The sequence below is a fragment of the Alligator mississippiensis genome, chromosome 7, assembly GCF_030867095.1.
Source record: "Alligator mississippiensis isolate rAllMis1 chromosome 7, rAllMis1, whole genome shotgun sequence".
In the NCBI taxonomy this organism is placed as follows: Eukaryota; Metazoa; Chordata; order Crocodylia; family Alligatoridae; genus Alligator; species Alligator mississippiensis.
Genome location: NC_081830.1, coordinates 82,811,199 through 82,830,082, shown reverse-complemented (window position 1 = coordinate 82,830,082; position 18,884 = coordinate 82,811,199). Strand labels below are relative to the sequence as shown.

The 18,884-nt window shown below is 46.3% G+C and overlaps 1 protein-coding gene and 1 long non-coding RNA gene across 2 annotated transcripts in view; one reads left to right on the top strand and one right to left on the bottom strand.

The window, feature by feature from the left end:
* The window catches only part of LOC132251451 (uncharacterized), a 30,089-nt gene that overhangs the window by 4,382 nt on the left and 6,823 nt on the right, over positions 1-18,884 (bottom strand). Inside the window, exon 2 of the long non-coding RNA XR_009463535.1 lies at positions 333-517. This is a non-coding gene — a long non-coding RNA (uncharacterized LOC132251451). The remainder of the gene's footprint in view (positions 1-332; positions 518-18,884) is intronic.
* The window catches only part of LOC102564037 (T-kininogen 2), a 30,029-nt gene continuing 11,163 nt past the window's right edge, over positions 19-18,884 (top strand). The window contains exons 1-5 of the mRNA XM_059731190.1: positions 19-287; positions 6,587-6,697; positions 9,225-9,309; positions 12,440-12,612; positions 17,317-17,424. Coding sequence (XP_059587173.1) covers positions 93-287; positions 6,587-6,697; positions 9,225-9,309; positions 12,440-12,612; positions 17,317-17,424 — 672 coding nt within the window. The 5' untranslated portion in view covers positions 19-92. The remainder of the gene's footprint in view (positions 288-6,586; positions 6,698-9,224; positions 9,310-12,439; positions 12,613-17,316; positions 17,425-18,884) is intronic.

Sequence of the window (18,884 nt, the reverse complement as noted above, 5' to 3'; positions counted from 1 at the left end):
GAAAAACAGAGGAAGAGGTTACTAAATCTCTAACAGGCATTCATTCTATTGTGTTCGTCTTTTGAAAGAGTCCCCCAAGTTGACACTCAGATATGAAATTTTTCGTTGTGCTACTGCTCTGCTCCAGTTCTTTCTCGAGCAGAGCCAGCCCACTCCCCACTCAGGATGTAGACTGTGACCATCCTGAAGTCTTCGAAGCTGTGGATATAGCCCTAAGAAAATATAACGGTGACAAAGCCGATGGCAACCAGTTCGCTTTGTACATGGTGACGGATGCCCAGCGAACTGTAAGTACACTTTGCAAAAAACCATTGTAGAATGTGTTCACTTACTTGTCTATGCCAAAGTCAGCCCACCTCCCTGAGCACAGGTAGCATCTTGCTTTGCAGGCAGTTGTAGTGAAATCAAATATATATCTTTCTTTTCTGGTTTCATTCTCTTCTGTTTAGAACCTCTGCTTTCTCCAAGTCATTCATAGCATCCGATGAAGCAGGCTTTTGTCTACGATAGCTGCCTTCTGCAATGAAATCAAAGGAATGGATTTTAGAGTAAAGTACTAGTCAGCATGAATAAAGGCAGAGAAGAGGCTTCCTTTCATAGATTCACAGATACATAGATGTTTGGGTTGGAAGGGACTTCAGTAGGTCATTGAGTCTGACCCCCTGTCCTGGGCAGGAAAGAGAGCTGGGTCACACGACCCCAGCCAGGGGCTTCTCCAGTCTCCTCTTGAAACCCACAAGGTAGGGGAGAGCACCACCTCCCTTGGAAGTCCATTCCAGATTCTGGCAACCCTTACTGTGAAGAAGTTCTTTCTAATGTCCAACCTAAATCTGCTCTCTCTCAATTTGTGGCCATTGTTCCTAGTTGCTCCAGGCAGTGCCCTAGCAAATGCAGCATCTCCTATTCCCTGCTGCCCTCCCCTGATGAATTTATAGGCAGTCACAAGATCACCTCTCAGCCTTCTCTTGCAAAGGCTGAAGAGATCTAGGTCCCTCAACAACCTCCCCTTGTAGGGCCTTGCCTGCAGGCCTCTAACCGGATGAGTGTCCCTCCTCTGGACCCTCTCAAGAGTCTCCATCTCTCTCTTGAAGTGCGGCGCCCAAAACTGGACGCAGTACTCCAACTGTGCTCTAACCGGTGCAGCATAAAACGGGAAGCATCACCTCCCTGGACCTGTTCGTCATGCATCTGCTAATGCATGATAAAGTGCAGCTAGCCTTGTTCATCACTTCATCACATTGATGACTCATGTTCATCTTGGAGTCAACTATGACTCCAAGATCCCTTTCCACTCCTGTGCTGCTGAGGTCATCCCCTGGCCTCCAAGTGTGTTGGTGGTTCTTTTTGCCCACGTGCAGCACTTTGCACTTGTCTTTGTTGAACTGCATCCCATTTCGTTCTGCCCATTTTTCCAACCTGTCCAGATCCAAATGGATCTGTTCCCTACCCTCTGATATGTTAACTTTGCTCCATAATTTGGCATCATCTGCGAACTTGGACAGGGTGTCCTCCATGCCCTCATCCAAGTCATTGATGAAGACATTGAATAGCACTGGTCCATGGACTGAGCCTTGTGGGACTCCATTGCCCGCATCTTTCCAGGGCAATATCGACCCTTCCTCCTTGAGCTCTAATAAATATGGGCCAAACTGTGAAGCCTCACACTTATATTGGTGAGCAACTATACTGTCAGCAATGTCAAGTGTGCTAGAAACTATTCACTAATGTAAGAGTTCAATATCAGGCCTACAAATAGTCTTAATTCTTGTCCATGGAAGGAGAGGTCTCACGTATAGATGGACTACATAGCTCCCTTGAAACAATGGATCCATTTGAGGAGCAAGATGATACGCTGCTTCCAACTCTGCTACTGACCCATCTTGTCACCCTACTAAGTGAACCTGTTTCCTTTTCCTTGTTGCAAGTTGTTGTTTACCCCGCTCTTCCCTCCACAGGGAAAATATTCCTGCTGGTGAAACTCACTTGCTAGCAAGTTTAATGTGATCTTCTCCTGAGAAGAGCTGCCAAATAACGAACTTAACCAATGATGGAAATATTTGGAATAAATTACCTGTGGATGGTATATGATTGGGGCTAGTTCTGAGTCACGTCTTTATCAAAAAAGACCAGGCGCTCTCTTAGTCAAACATGGAGAAGCTGATGTTGGAGGAAAAAAGGTCAGGCAGGATCCTTTGCCTCCAGTCTTTTCTGTGCACCATTAATCAAAAAAAGAGTGTTTCCTCCCAAGGGCCACACAAAGACAGTGTTACTGGGACAATAATGGGAGGCATTTCTTTTCCTGGGAACAGCTTTCACATTTGTTTTCCTGCTACGCTGGATTTCACTATGACTCACTAAACTATTTTACACTCAAAGATCTCAAAGCACTTTATGCAGGCATGTCAAGGTCATAAAGTGACCTAGCAGCAGAAGTGGGACTACAATTTACGTCTCCTGACACTTAGGTTCCATATTTTCTATGCTTGATATCAGCCAATGTACGCTGGAAGGAGGTGAAGGCAGGAGAGTCCAAGAGCCCCAGAGACAAACTATTATTCACTAGGGTTGTGCAAAATATTACCACAGTTGTTTTGACACTATTTCAACCTGTTTCAAGGTCAAAACAGTGACATCAGAATGAAACAGATATGGTTGAAACAGCCTCGAAATGAAATGAGGCAAGTTGAAACGTTTCACTGTTTTGGCACTGTTTCAATGTTTTGCCCGTAGGCTATAATAGGGAAGGTCCAAAAGCCTATAACTGTTATTTCTGACCAGATTTGGATAAAACTTGTAGAAATGGTAGCCCCTTCTGAGGGCATAAAGCATGCCAAGTTTCAAGGAGATAAGTGCAGGGGGTTAAGAGAAATTACACTCCAAAATCTTGAGAGCCAAACTTGTCCCATGCATTAAGCCACAGCAGGGTCAAAACTAGAGGAATGCCAGCCCCTGCAGAGGCCACAGAGCCTGCAAGGTTTCAAGGAGATAGGTATAGGGGGTTCAGAGAAACCGCACCCCAAAATCCTGAAAGCTAAACGCATGTTACGTGTGTGTGTTAAGCTACAGCGGGGTCAAAACTGCAAGAATGCTAGCCCCTGCTGAGGCCACAAAGCCTGCCAAGTTTTAAGGAGCTAGGTGCAGGGGTTTGGGGAAACTGTACCCCAAAATCCTGAAAGTAAAACTCATGTCACGTGTATGTCTTAAGCCACGACAGAATCAAAACTGCAGGGGTGGTGGCCCCTGCTGATGCCACAAAGCCTGCCATGTTTCAAAGAGATTGCTGCAGGGGTTTGGGGAAACTGCACCTGAAGCTGCTGACAGGCAAAACTCATGACATGTGTGACAAGGTGCAGCAGGGTGAAAGGTGCAGGGATGGTGGCTCCTGCTGCAGCCACAACACCTGCCAGCTGTCGAGGAGATCGGTTCTGGGTTCTGGTGTCCTGCACCCCTAGTTGCTGACAGACAAAACTCATGACATGGGTACTTGTGGGACTGACTGTGTCTGTCTTGGGGCATGGGGGAGGGGAAACTACTGCAGGCCTGGCTGCTAGCCCCTGCTGCGGCCATGAAGTCTGCCAGCTGTCGAGGAGATCAGTGCAGGGCTTCTGGGTTCTGGTGCCCTGCACGCCTAGCTGCTGACATACGAAACTCGTGACACCGGTGCTTGTGGGACTGACTGTGTCTGTCTGGGGCAGTTGATTGTCTGTATTGATTCTTTCCTCTCCTTAGTCTGTGCTTTTGTAGGTGTTAAGCCAAGCTCGTTAAGTCGTTATGTAGTAACTAGGTACTGTGTACTGAACTGGTCCCTGAGTGAATCACGATTGATTGGTAACTGGTAACACAGCAGCTGACCAGCCAGGCCTGCAGTAGTTCCACCCCCACAGTGTCCCAAGACAGACACAGTTGCACAAGCATCCATGTCACGAATTTTGCTTGTCTGCAGCTTGTAGGCTATCATGCCTGCAGTTTTGACCCTACTGTGTATTCGCACATACATGTGACACAAGTTTTTCTTTCAGGATGTCAAGTTTTATCCAAATCTGGCCAGAAATGACAAACTTATAGCCTGTTTCGACCTTCCCCGTTATATCCTATGGGCAAAACGTCAAAACAGGTTTGAAATGTCAAAATGTTTTGATGGAACGAAACGGAACAGCCATTTCGACTCAAAACAAAAGTTGAAATGAAACACAGTTGTGTCGAAACGTAGAAACGCTGGTCGAAACGAAATGCTTCCATTTTGTACAGTCCTAATATTCACCATATTTTAGTTTAAACATGCACTTTATTCTAAAATATACATTTTTCTTGAAGTTGCTGCTTGTCTTAGTTTCTCTAGACACGCTGACTTAATGGCAAAAAAAATAGGAAGTAGAACTGAATTGTTACCTAGTCCAAGTGTGGTGTTGAGGCTGTAGGAAGAAAAGCAAGGGAGGGGGCTGCCAAGGTTGACAAGAGAGAATTCAGTAGCATGCCTAGGCTAGGGTGACGAGGCACCCATGCTGGGGGCTGACTGTGAAGGGGAGCCAGGATACCACCTACACCAGGAGTCTTTGTTGCACCAGGGTGGCCATAGGAGCCAAGCAGGACAGTACCACACAAAGCAATGTATCTGGGGGGTGGGAAGTGAGCGGGGGAAGCAGAATGATGCTCCCCCTGCACCTGGGAGCCAATGCCAAAGCAGGCACAGCCCTGTCCCAATATGTATGAATGGGGCGAGGGAAAGCGAACGGGACACCAGGATCCACTCTGAAGAACCCCGGGCACAAGAGAGCTGGCAGTAGCAGCAGTCCAGAAGATGAGATTTCCTGCCCCTCACCCGTGCTGCTGAGAGAACTCTGACATAAAAATTAAACCAATGGAGGATCCAGAAAAGTCCATTTGCTCCTTAACAGTCAATGTACATCAGCAGTATAGTTTTAGAAAACCGTTGGTAGGTATTCCATGGCCCAGGGACTGCAGCAGCTTTGTTATAATGCAGGACAAAATACAGCAGAAATAAGAGAGACCATTGGGCCAAATTCTCCTCTCGCTCCCTCAGTGCATATCCAACATCACTGCACCACCAGCCACTTGGCTTCAGCGTGGCAGACCTGGGGATCTACTGCCAGTTTGAGGCTGCAGGACTTGAAGGAAGACGAATGTAATCACCTGCAGGGGCAGACTCAGCTTTGGTGAAGTTGCCACAGAATCTCTCGAGCAGCGCTTCCCAAACGTTTCCTCAGCTTGACCCCATTTATGACCCCATTTCTTCAGCATGGCCCCTCACCCCCAACCAGAAGCCCCCCACAGCCCCAGGTGCCCCTCACTCCCCACCCAAAGCTCCCTGGCCCTGCCAGTACCTCTGACTCCCCACCCACAGCCCCCCACCCTGCCAGGTGCCCTAGGACCAGGGCCAACATTCCCCTGCCCCTCCACCAGCAGCACCCGAGCCCCAGCTGCCACCCATGGGAGGCGTTAGCTGCTGTGGCCAGAGTGGAGCACAGAGCCTAGCTTCCCCATCCATCCCATCCCCCTCCCTTGTGGGCAGCACTGCGGGAGTGGAGTCCATGTTGGGAGGATACGGGCTACTCAATTAAGGCTTGGGAGGCCCCACTCTGCTGCCCATCACAGGGGGCTCCACGTCCCAGTAGGTAGGACACAGCACAGGAAGGAGGGTGCAACACCATGGCTGCCAAGTGAGGCGTCCCCTGCTCACCTGGCAGCAGCATGGGCACAACTCCGCACTGCTGCCCCTGCCATGCCTCACCTTGGCAGACATGGTGGTGCCACACTCCCTCTACAATGGGTCCTGCCCGCTGGGCTGCAGAGGCAGCTACTGCCCAGAGCTGGTCCAACCTGGCTGCAGTCCCACATCCCACAACCTGCTGCGGGTGCAGAAATCTCAGGGGGCACATTTAGCATTATCCCATCTGCTGACACGTCATTTGGGGTCGCAACCTACCATTTGGGAATGCTAAAACCAGTGATAATGTTGGTGTAACATCACACCCATAAGCTGCATCTCACATGTTGCAGTGCCTCCGACTGCCATGTGAGATCACTGATTTGCTACTGAGTTCGGGACACGCAGAGAAGTATCTATTACTATATTATCAGCACCAATCTCTGCAGCCTGCCGCTGCTGCCAGGGTTTACCTGGAAAAGTTTCCCATCCTTCTGCTGACCTTGCTCATCCCTGCCTAACTGATAAATTCCGACTCAAGCACAGTCTGCAATGACAGACCTGCAGACTGTTGAAATAGCAGCCCACATTTTCTTAATCAGAGTGCACAGGCTACAAAGGAGTATTGAAATCATAACTGTTTCTCTTTCAACCTTCCTCCATCCGAGAGACAGTGTTTTGAACAGGCTCAGCAATGGGTAACGAGAACAAAGTCTGTATTTGGCAGGGTAAATTACTGGGTCAGAAAGATTTCAGAGATCAGCTCAGTGGAGACCAGTAGCTAATCTGAAGCCCAATTTACACCACCTTGCTGTACACGGGTAAATTAACCTCTACTCTTTGAAATGTTCATTGCCTCCAATGCTCTGCTGTCTTTTTAAGAGTACAAATGATGATTTCATGTTGTTGTTTTTTTCCCAGGCAGGTCCTGGCGCACAGTTCTTTGTGAAGTATCGAATAAGAGAGAGCACTTGTGCCATTGGGGAAGGCAAAGCCTGGCAAGACTGTGATTACAACGCAGCTGTGGAAGCTGTAAGTGGCTGCCCTCTTCTTTCAAAATTGTCTTTCTGAAAATAGCAATGTAATCCACCAGTTACCAGTCTCCTGGGGAAAGTGTGCAGTTCTGCTTTGAAAAGCAACTATGTCAATGGCATTGTGGGGTTGTGTTTCAATAGGCTGGCAGAAAAGATGTGCTCATTCAAGTAAAAAATAGAAAGATGAAGCCGGGTTCCCTCACACTTATTTCTACCTGCCAGCCCTACAAACCCAACTTAGTGTGGGTGCTAAGGACAGACATTCAAAAAGCCTGAGCCTGAATTGATTCAATCTTTGCAGGTTAGTCTAATGTGGATAGGCTAAATCAGTTTTGTAACCAGACAGACATCCAAGAAATGCAGGCACATGGCTGCAGTGGCTCAGGCTAGAACTGGGGGGTTCTAGAGCAGCCCCCCCCTTTCCTTCTACAGTGCTGAGCTGAGGGGGGCATGGCCATACCCAGGCAGCATGGTCTAATTAGGGAGGATTCCCCGCTTTCCTGAACGGCCCAGCAGGGGATGTTTATCACCCCTAAGTCTGTGATTATCACCTCATTAAGAAAACAACAGAGGGACATTACTAGCTATCTGTTAATTCTGGCTTTGTCCGGGGTGCCACAGCTCAGAGGTAATCAGCATGTGGGCTGCTAGCTAATGCTGAGAGTTATCTGGGAGGGATGGGTGAATGCCTGCTTAGCAGAGAGTGGGGAGGGGTGTGGGGAGCAGAAGCCAGGCAGATGTCTGCAGAGACTGCTGAAGCTGCAGCCAGGGAACAGAGGGGAGGGGCCAACCCTGTTGTGCAGCAGAGATCCCCGCCCAGCGCAGAGAGCATGCCGGGATGCTGGTGATATCTGGTTTATCTCAAACCAGCAAGGGGTCTGGAACAAACATTGCATAAACTGGTATGACCTAAATCAGTTAAGTCTAATACTCCATTCAACCAGGTTTAACTCAAACTGGTTTCAGCCATTCTCAAACTGGCTTATGTACACTGAACACCTGTTCTGTTACAAATTTAAACCCGTTTCTGATCACTTAAACCTGTTTATGTGTAATGTCAGTCCCTAGCCTGGAAGTCAAGTCATGAGCTCTCTCTTTACATGCCATTACTGATAGAAAAAAGGTTCAGCAGACTGAGTTCTGCCCTCTGTGAAATCTGTACAACCTGTGTTGCCTTCAGTGAGATTGCACAGATGGAAATGCTTGGCATTAAGTGAATGTTTCTGTCTGTGGCGCCTGAGAAGGAACAGAAGCTGACTTATTCTCTTAGTGGAGTTGTCTTTGGAGGTCTGACAGGAGTCAAACGTAATCTAAAAGTGTTTTCATTGCCTAGCTCAAAGGATGCCTTCAAGGGCCAGACCTGCTGAGTAAGGCTGTGCGAAATTTCTCCGGCCATTTAATCTCGACACTGTTTTGACTCATTTTGAGGTTGAAACAGCAAAATCAAAATGAAACAAAGGGCTTCGAAACAGCCTCAAAACAAAATGAGGCTAGTCAAAACATTTCTAAAGTCGAAACCTTTCAACCATAGCACTGCGATGGGAAGTCAGTCCAGCTGGGCTGCGTTTGCCTCCTCATCACAATGATCGCGCTGGGGAAACCAACTGAGCCCAGCTGGGCTGACTTCCCGTCCCAGGCACTAGATCGGGCCGGAGAGGGGAAGTTAGCCCAGTTGGACTGACTTCCCATCCCCGGTGCTAGATCAGGGAGTACTTTTTTTTAACTGAAAACTGGGGATATTTTTAAATCAGAGAAAACCAGGATCCCTTCTTATGAGAGCAAATTGACTCCTGTACCAGTGAAAACCACCCTGGGTAGAAGAGGGGCAGAAAATTCACCAGGAGGGCCTGGTGGCAGTACAAAGAATCTCAACCTTCCCTCCAGTGGAGACTTGCAGCCAGCCCGTCCCAGGGACAGGCTGTAAATAGGGAAGCCATAGGATTCAGTACACCTCAGTACCTGTTTGATTCATATTTCGCCCCTCCTCCAAGAACCTCAGGTCCCACTTGAATCACTGTGAAGTGCTGTGAGGCCAGCTGCCCCAGGAGAGCCAGATTCTGTGCTAGCAGGGGGCGGCTTTAGCCCCTGTTTAAGTTTACAAATGAGGCATCCTTTATTTATTGAAATGTGTTCCCTGCATGCATTCCAGGTGCATTAGCTAATTAAGAAAGACAGTTTCAATATAATAGTAGAGATTCCAACCACATTTGTTAATCATAAAACAAAAGATACCTTTCATACTACCTGCTTAGCCCAGCTCCCGCTTTCCTGTGATCAACCAACCCGCCCCTTCCACAGCAAAATCTTGGACTAATTTAGACAGTAAAATTGAAACTCCTTCATGAACAACCATGATTGCTCATGTCAGCCTGTATTGCTCTTATCCGCTAAGCACAGGTTACGCTTGCCAACTGTATTCTGTTTCAACAAAATACCTCAGGAATATTTCCCAGCAGTATATGTGGTGCTAACTGGATTTCTGCATCAGGTACATTAAAACCAAATGGTGTCATCTGTGTTTGCAGGAAACAGGAGAATGTACAGCTGAAGTTTACATTGACAAGACCCAGAAAATCAGTAATGTTTCACAGGAATGTAAAATTATCCCAGGTACGTTACAGTTCAGGGGGACTTTAGATAAGCAAAGAGTAAAACAAATAAAAAAAGAAAAGAGATGGCAAGAGAACCTATATTGAGATTTTTTGGTAATTTTAAAGAAAGGAGCATTGCATCAATCCATTGAGAACCTCTTAAATCATTTATCATGGGCCACCATATATTAAAAATTAAATTCGCTTCTTCCTTCTTATTCATGTATTTGCTGTGTCAATGGTACACCAGCAGATTATTAGTAAAAATTGGTTTTGTGTAAAGAAACCCAAAGCATCTGACTAAAGTACCTCTGAAACCCTTAGCTCTCTACCAAATCGAAAAGGATTTTCACTGTCCTAAAGGCACATCTATGACCTAGGGATTGGCTTCCCTGTTGTCAAATTTTAAGTTTATTCCACAAGTACTAAAATGACAAGAATCTTTGTTGTATGATGACATTGTAGTTTCTCATTGTCTTCCAGTTCATAAAGGGCTGTGCTCATTTTACTGAAACTTGCCACAAAAAAGAGGCTTCACAGAGAAAAAAAATGAAAAAATGTATCCTCCAGCATAAATGCCTGTCAATGGTGGAATCATCAAAAGATGGTGATATCATCTGAAAAAGGCCTTTTCAAAGGGCCTTGACTAGTCCACTTGATTGGCATTATACTGTCTGCTTATAATCTACACATCCAGATGGATATCCATGGAATGCCTCTGGAATACATGCCCTTATTGGAAAAGAGTTACCAGGCTTGAATACATCAGAGCTGGGGTTCTTTCTTCAAGTATCCAGAGGGATGTTCACACTGCAGTCATGTCTGTGATTGCAGCTAATAAACTTTAGGGACTGCTACCAATGCAGCTGCAGCAGCGCAGAGCTCATAGTAGGCTACCCAGTCAAGTAGATACGTGTTTTGCAGCTTACCCTGAGCCCCATGTTCCTGTGGCTGTATTGCTAGGAATACCCAAGCCAGCTAGTTTAAAGCTAGCTTCAGTGTGTGCAGTGATTGCAGGGTAGACAATCTCCAGGTTTTACTGCCAACTAAATCCTATTTGATTTCAGATGCATTTGCAGGGCAATGGTGACATCTAGGTGCCAGGAAAGTTAATGAGAAGTATGTGTATTCCATAATGAGAGGTAGGTGTGTTCCACAGAGGAGTCAAGTGAAGTATGCATTTGAGTCTCCACTTGGAAAAATAAAAATATAAATTTGAATTCAATATCTTAGCCAGGCAGTTTGGGAAGCAGAGCTCTTTTACCAACCTGAGGAAAAAATGTACAAGTTTGTTCTCAGCTCATGAAAAGAAATAAAACCATAGCCTCTTTAGAACAGGATGCACGCTGTGTCTTGCTCTGTCTGCTTTCTGACTGCTCACTGAAAATAGGATCGTGGCTTTTTGTAACGGATATAACTGCTTTGCCATGCCACTGGCAGGCAAGAATCTGAAGGGTCAGATTCTGCTCTGCTACTCTGATGTGAATCAGCAGTAGTTACAACATGTACCTGCTGGAGATAATCCACATTGGCATTAAGAGCAGAATCTCATCCAGAGATTCCTGCGGAAAGAGGTCAATAGCAATGGGTTCTGCCTGGTGAATGATTTCACAGCTCAGTCTCTCATATGTGAGCACCACATTGTTCAGCCATTAATACTGGAACAGTTCTACCGCGTCCTTAAACTGTTCCACTTCTAGCCAGCTTACATCAGGTGAGGATCAGGCCCACAAACACTACCTGAATTCCATAGAGATCTAATACTCACTTTGATTCTCAAGTTCACTGAATTATGAAATTAATTTATGCATTGAACTATGAAATGAATGTATGAAAATCCAGCCCATCATTATCAGGCAGGAAAGAGGGGGAATAGGATTAGTGGTAGGGAACAGAGTCTAGAGCCTCCTCCATCTAGGTTGCTTAGTCAAAACCAGCCCAATTTGATGGTGCTTGAAAGTTGATTTTGCTGAAAACTGATAAACGCTTGGCTGCCTATGTGAAAGTTAGAGGCAGTTCACACAATCTGTCTCCTGGGCAGTTAAACATAAACCTATATGGGAGCTCTGCATCATGGCGGCCCACCAGAAAAGCTGCCAGTTGAAATGTTAATGTTTGGTGGAGTGTATAAGATCTCCATAGATTATCCTCTAAAACCAGACCTCAGAGAAATTTCACTTTATTGCAACCCTAGCTGTGGTACCCAATGGCTTTTGCCATTCTCTTATCCACTGCTGATAAATTACATACTTTCTCACACATCTTCAGAGCTATGTGTTATATTTTCTTGTTAAAATAGAGAAGAGCCTAAAACTAAATCTTAGATTCCCAGACTCCAGAAATGTATGTGGCTCCAGATTTGGATTGCAATTTTGCTGTACTGAACCACAAGTTTTAGCAAATATAATGAATTTAGATCTAGGCTGTAAGCACTTGCAGTCTGGATCTGTATTTTGCTGTCCATTTGAAGGGAGTGAAGATTCTCACTCCTTAAATCAAAGGAGATTTTGATAACCATCTTCAGCTATAAAAGGGTTGGTATAAATAGGGGAGTGAAACCTATTTTTTGTATCCTCTGGGGGGCAGGAAAAGTAATAATGGGCAAGATGGGAGTTTTAGGTTGTACGGTTGGAAGAACTTTCTAACTGTGAGGACGCTTAAATACTGAAATAAATTACCTAGAGAGGTTGTGGAATCTCCATCCTTGGGAGCTGTTAAGGGCAGTTTAGACAGATACTTGGCTGGGATAGTTTAGACACAGGCCTGGAGCAAAGCATTGGACTAGGTGGTCTCATGTGGGCCCTTCCAGTTCTCTCTGGTTCTAAGAGCTCACTTGTGCCTAGTAAGTGAGAAGCAAGGGGGTTTGGTGCTATCTTTTATTGGTCCAACTGAGAGAGATATTAGACATGCTTTCAGGACAAAGTGCTATTTTCCAGGTCCAGACTTCAGAAAGAGCACTTTGTGCCCAAAAGCTTGTCTAACATCTCTCCCAACCGTGCGGCTGATCCAACAAAATATATAACCAAAGAACCCTTACTCCTGACATGTATCATTCACTATCTGGGATACAACTCTTCAGAACTACCCCAGTAAGTGAAGCTGTTTTATTGAGCAAAACCCATGATTTTTTTGGTTGATTTGTCTTCCAGCTGCAGGAAAAGTGACTCTTTCCCAAGCTCCGTGTCTTGGATGCTACCATCCCATACCAGGCAACAGCTTAGATCTGCTACCCATTCTGAGATATGCCATTCGAAACTTCAATAAAGAAAGTCAGAAATCCTTCCTTTATGAAGTTGGTGAAATAATAAAAGCCACAAGACAGGTTTGTATACTGGATTTTTCTTTCATTTTAGGGCATGTAGTACTTTGGCTTCTCCTATGCACTTCTTTTTTTATTACATTTTTATGTTATACTTCACAGTCATAAATTGTGTGCTATAAAAATAATACTGTATTGTTCCAATTATAAGTCAACCCTGCATATAAGCCAAATTCATGTTTTCAAGTTCAATTTGAGGGGGAAAAAATTCTCTTGAATATTGGCTGATGTTTGTGCAAAGGTCAACCAAAAATCAGATCTTATAATGCAATTATAACCCAATTGTCAGCACCCTGGTTATAAGGTCATCTTGCATATAAATCAAGGGCAATTCTTATGGCTCTTTTTTGAGGGGAAAAAAGGTAAACTTATAATCAGAACTATACAGCACTTTTCATTTCTATAGAGGGGGAAACTGAGGCACATCTTACTGAATACCTGATTTTCAGTGCTTCTATGTTCTCTGGACTGTTAGTATGTATGGCGTGTTTGAACAGTGTTCAATATTAGTTCAGCAGTTCCTGTTGCCAGTGCATACTGTCAGCAATTGATGTGTTTTGTGGCAGTGAGAGGCCACCTTTTTGCCACACATTAGCCCCGCACCCTCCCCAAGTGCCACTCCAATCCCTTTTCCCTGCAAAATCTGCTGATCTGCTTTCTGCTCCCTTCCCTGTGCTTCCTGCCCCATCTGCTGCTCTATCTGCCACTGTGCTGCTTGTCACCTCCCTCCTCTGCCACATGCCACACACAGAGGCAACCTGTGTCACTTGTTGCATGTACGCTGCAGGTTTACCAGCCCTGTTTTAAGGTATAGACAAAGTTAAAGAAGAAAAGTGGGTAAAAAGAAAAGCCACAGAGACCTTGTCTGTTAGAAATGAATTCTGTATTTTGTGGGAATTCTGGGTAGACTGGAAGTACAAGCTCCAATCTCAAGTCAATCTGAAAGAGTTACTTATCTAAGTTAAAGTATTATGTGCCTAAAACAATTGTGTATCCCTTTTTTTTGTATATCTGTATGCATTTGTCTTTGTGCTGTTTCAAGTGCCTTCTAGTCATGTGCTAGCTTCGTCCCCCCATCTGGAATCAAATCAATTGTATTAAGAAAAATCCATTCCCCCCGCTTTTATTAACTCCACTGGTCCTCTGAGTGGAGACACACACAACACTTAAACCTTATAGGAAAACTGTTCCAGGAGCTGTAATGAAGCCCCTGGAAAGGAAACTGCCACATCACCTATGAGCCCTGGAGGGTCTTCACATCAGGCCTGTACAGACCATCCAGAGGACTCCACCAGGATGAACCAAAGAAGGAATACGCTTGTTTTAATCCTAATCCAGAGCCCTCTGAAGGCAGCAGGATTGTGGCCATGGACTTCATTAGACTTTGGATCAGGTTTGTGTTACAGAGAGGCTGTAGATACTACTCTGTTCCATGGGCTGGGAACATGGGTAGCCACTGAGTAATGCTGCAGTCTTGCTTCCTGGCACTAGTTTAGGCATGGATTTTCAAAGCAGCCTTTCCATTCCCAGATCCAGCCTGCAAAAAGTCAGATGTGCAGGTTGTATGTAGATTAGGCCACGCTGCCCGCTGTGTTCTAGGCCATGTGCACATGGTGCCCCCTGTATCTTGGTCCGGGCAGCCCCAAGCAGCCCCTTGCAGGTTGGAATGCTGCCTGCCTGCAAGGGGAAATTCACTGTTTCCCACAGGAACCCAGGCACCCAGGTGCCCCTGATTGGCCGGGTCTACCCAGACTCTTCCTGGTGTGGGGGGGCTGGACGGAGGAGTTGTGGGGGCTACAGCTACCTCAAAATCCACCTTAGCCCCCCCGTAGCCACCTCCCCAGCATCACCACTGCTTCTGCCCACCCACCCCATGCAGCTGACCCTGCCCCACTCCAAGCCCAGTTCCCCCACCAGGAAGAGGCTGGAACTGACTCTGCTGGGAGCGCCATACCTTTGCAGGCTCACCTGCGTGTGGCAGGTGGGTGGGTGGGTGGTGAGGGCACTGGAAGGGGTGGCTATGGGGAAGCTAAGGTGAACTTTAGGGTGGCTATAGCTCCCCCTATGCCATCCCTGCCTGCAAGGCATGGAAGCCCACCCCAACCTTGGCAGCGGCAGCACTAGATGGGGAAAGGCCTCCTCCTCCCCCCCCTCCCCCCCCCCCCCCCGGAGTCCAAGGCTCCAATAAATCTTAATCTGTCACCGAATAGAGATGTATCATTTACTCTCTTACAATACAAGAGCTAGGGGTCATAAAACGAAACTAGGAAGTAGTAAGTTTAAAACTAATGAAAGGAAGTTCCATTTCACACAGTGGGAGTATCTACATGTGCAATTAATGTGACAAAATGAACTCCGGCGGTTTGCTTCAGCTGCTCCCGGGCACAGCATCTACATATGCACCCGGGGCAGCAGCACTTTCAGCCTGGGCACTGCATCCAATCCTGGGCGCTACACTTCAGGAAGGATATGGAGAAGCTTAAGAGAATCCAGAGAAGAGCCACTCATATTATTAGAGGCCTGAAGAGCAAGCCATACGAGAAAAGGCTGACAGATATGGTACTCTCCAGCCTAGAAAAGAGAAGGCTTTGGGGAGATTTGGTGGCAGCTTACAAATATATTGGTGGTGAGCATCAAGGGCTAGATGAACGACTATTCACCAAAGCACCTGAGGAAAACCAGGAGAAATGGTCATAAACTCCTAGAAGGTTTCAGACTGGATATAAGTAAAAACTTCTTCATGATTTGTGTGCCCAGACTCTGGAATGGACTCCCAGCAGGGGTGGTACAGGCACCTACCATGGAGATCTTCAAAAGGAGACTGGATGCATACCTTGCTGGGGTTATTTGACCCATGTGTAGCCATCAGAAAAGCCAATGGCACTTTACAGTGCATCAGCAGATGCATGACGAATAGATCCAAGGAGGTGATACTTCCCCTCTATTGGGTGCTGGTCAGACCGCAGTTGGAGTACTGCGTGCAATTCTGGGCGCCGCACTTCAAGAGGGATGCGGATAACCTGGAGAGAGTCCAGAGAAGGGCAACTCGTATGGTTAAGGGCTTGCAGACCAAGCCCTACGAGGAGAGACTAGAGAACCTGGACCTTTTCAGCCTCCGCAAGAGAAGGTTGAGAGGCGACTTTGTGACTGCCTATAAGTTCATCACGGGGGCACAGAAGGGAATTGGTGAGGTTTTATTCACCCAGGCGCCCCCGGGGGTTACAAGAAATAATGGCCACAAGCTAGCAGAGAGCAGATTTAGAGTAGACATTAGGAAGAACTTCTTCACAGTTCGAGTGGCCAGGGTCTGGAACAGGCTCCCAAGGGAGGTGCTGCTCTCCCCTACCCTGGGGGTCTTCAAGAGGAGGTTAGATAAGCATCTAGCTGGGGTCATCTAGACCCAGCACTCTTTCCTGCCTATGCAGGGGGTCGGACTCGATGATCTATTGAGGTCCCTTCCGACCCTAACATCTATGAATCTATGACCCCAGAAATCTTTCCTGCCCAGAGCAGGGTGGATGGACCCAATGATGTCACACAGTCCCTTCCAGCCCTAAATTTCTGTAAATCTGGGGTGGAGCAGCCTAGGCTGGCAGGATGAACAGGGGGTCAGCTCCAGGTGGCAGTGGCGGACAGCAGAGGGGCTGGCTGGGGCAGGAGGGTGCTAAAGTGTGGGGCTAGGCAGCAGGCAGCTCCCACATTTTAGCACCCTTGTGCCCCACCCAGCCCTTGTCACCATCTACACATGCATTTCAGTGCATGTAATTACTCCATTGTATAACAGTGCTGTCAGGGACAGTACTGGAGTTAATTAATTTACCATGCCATTATACTGCACACATGTAGATGGTGATGCTTTACTGCAAGGCTAATTAGTCTACTCCATAGTAAAGCACATGTGTAGATGCACCCCGTGTGTAATTGAAGTTTATAACTCATTGCCACCACATGTTGTGGAAGCTGACAGTTTAGCTGGATTCAAAAAGGGATTGGATAGATTCTTGGAGGAAAGGGCATTAGTAGCTATTGATCACAAAAGTTAGGAATACAGCCTCTGAATCAGAACTTCCTGGACGTTCTACACTGGAGGCTGAAAGTGAGAGGAACAGTAGGAAAAACCCCAGTCATGCCCAGTTCACTCTCTTTTTCAGCATCCACTCTCTGCCACTGTAACACAGGGTAATAGGCAAGATGGCCCTATGGTCTGACCCAGTAAATGGCAATTCTTATGACTACCTCTACCCTGAAATGCTGTACACAGGGATTGACACACTGAATCAAAGCAGTAGATGACTTTGTCCACCCTGATGCACTATCATTGCATCTGTGCAAAGGATTGGACTAGATGACCCTTAAACTCCTTCCAACCCCATGGATCCACAGTTAGTGGAGGCCACAAGCCAAGAACAGCTGTTTTGGAGGAAAATACAAGAAACCTTACGCTATGGGACAAGAGGTTTGGAATGTGAATGTGGATATGGACACAAATTTCACAGCTGGCCCCTGAGACTCTTCTGCAAAACAAGGATAATATTTTCCTGCTGTACTGGGGTGTGATGTGGCTTACAAACTTCAGCATGATTGAAAGCCTTGGAAGGAAGGCCTTGCAAAAATGTTGTTATCTTGCTGTCCATTTGGTGACTTTATAAGTTTTATTTCTCGAGACTTACTGAATCATTTGAGATGTGTCCTGAATATCTATTCCAGGTGGTAGCTGGATGGAACTATGCAGTTGAATATATGGTCAAAGAGACAAATTGCTCCAAGAAAGAATTTCAGGATTTAAGTCCAAAGTGCAAGCCCATTTTTGGAGGCGTAAGTAATCTTTACGTATAGCTGAATGAACATGTTGGGAAATAATAATGATGACAAAGATTCTAATTCAACAAAATAGTTAAATGCTTACTCAGCTTTAGGTCACTGGAACTTCAGCATAGGCTTAAAGTTAAACACGTGCTTATGGTGTTGGCACTGGATTTATGACCCATCTAGTCATCATATGGATGGTACTGATAGGAAGGGGCATGATTAAGTGCTTTGCTGAATCAGGGCTCTTGAAATGTCAGCAGGTTCACCTAGGCAACCAGAAAAGTCTCATCAAAACAATAAAGCTTTATTCAAGGAGATCCTGGCCAAGAACTCTGCCTGGGAAAGCAGTAATGTAGTCATTAAAATGGCAAACTCTAAGTAGCCTCAGGCAGATAGTTCCTGAGGAAAGTAAGTAGCCAAATTCCCATTTTTTTGCATTGCAGTCTAAGCAGGAAAGCCCTGAAGGAAATAATAAATAAATACACATATTTCTCCTATGTAGCACTGAGTTACCAGCTGGCTTGCACACAAGCATATCTGTCACTACAGTAACTAATGCAAGCATTCTTGAGTAAAAATGACCTCCTCATCCCTACCATTTCTAAAATCTTATTGTGGACAGTAATGAGCAGGCTACCAAAAGCTACTTCTATGTATGCAAAATCTATGTGTAGCAGATAAGTGTCACTGCAGAATGTCTCTGATTGCTCTTCACAAATTCCTCGTGAGATGTTGTTACCCCCTTCAGAAGTGCTGTCTGAAAGAAGAAGGGATGAGACCACACTGTTCTGAATTGCCAATTAGCATACTAATGCTAGGAGCATGGGAAACAAGCAGGATGAACTAGCGCTCCTGCTTGCACAAAACACCTACGACTTAGTAGGGCTAACGGAAACCTGGTGGGATTCATCCCACGACTGGGCGGTACATATTGAGGGTTATAGATTGTACAGAAAGGACAGGGTGGGGAAGAAAGGGGGGGGGTTGCACTCTATGTCAGTGAGCAATATACATCAACCCTCATCAAGATGGAATCCAAGGATGAGGAAGTAGAAGGATTGTGGGTTAGGCTACATGGGGGGCAAGGAGAAAGGGATTTGGTGGTAGGGGTCTGCTACAGACCCCCACCCCAAGGGGAAGAAATAGATGCGGGGCTCCTGATGCAGCTCTCGGAGACCATAGAAGCTAAAGAGGCGGTAGTCATGGGGGACCTAAACTACCGGGACATCTGCTGGGAGACACAGACGGCAAAGTCCCACTGCTCACGCAGGTTTCTAACCTGTGTACAGGACCTCCACCTGACACAGGAGGTGCACGGTCCCACTAGGGGGAATGCCATACTGGATCTGGTATTGGCAACAGGGGATGACATGGTAAGGGACCTCCAGATCAGTAGCCATCTAGGGGACAGTGATCACCTAATAATAGAATTCACCATAAGACGTCAAGTGGGTAAGGTAACTAGT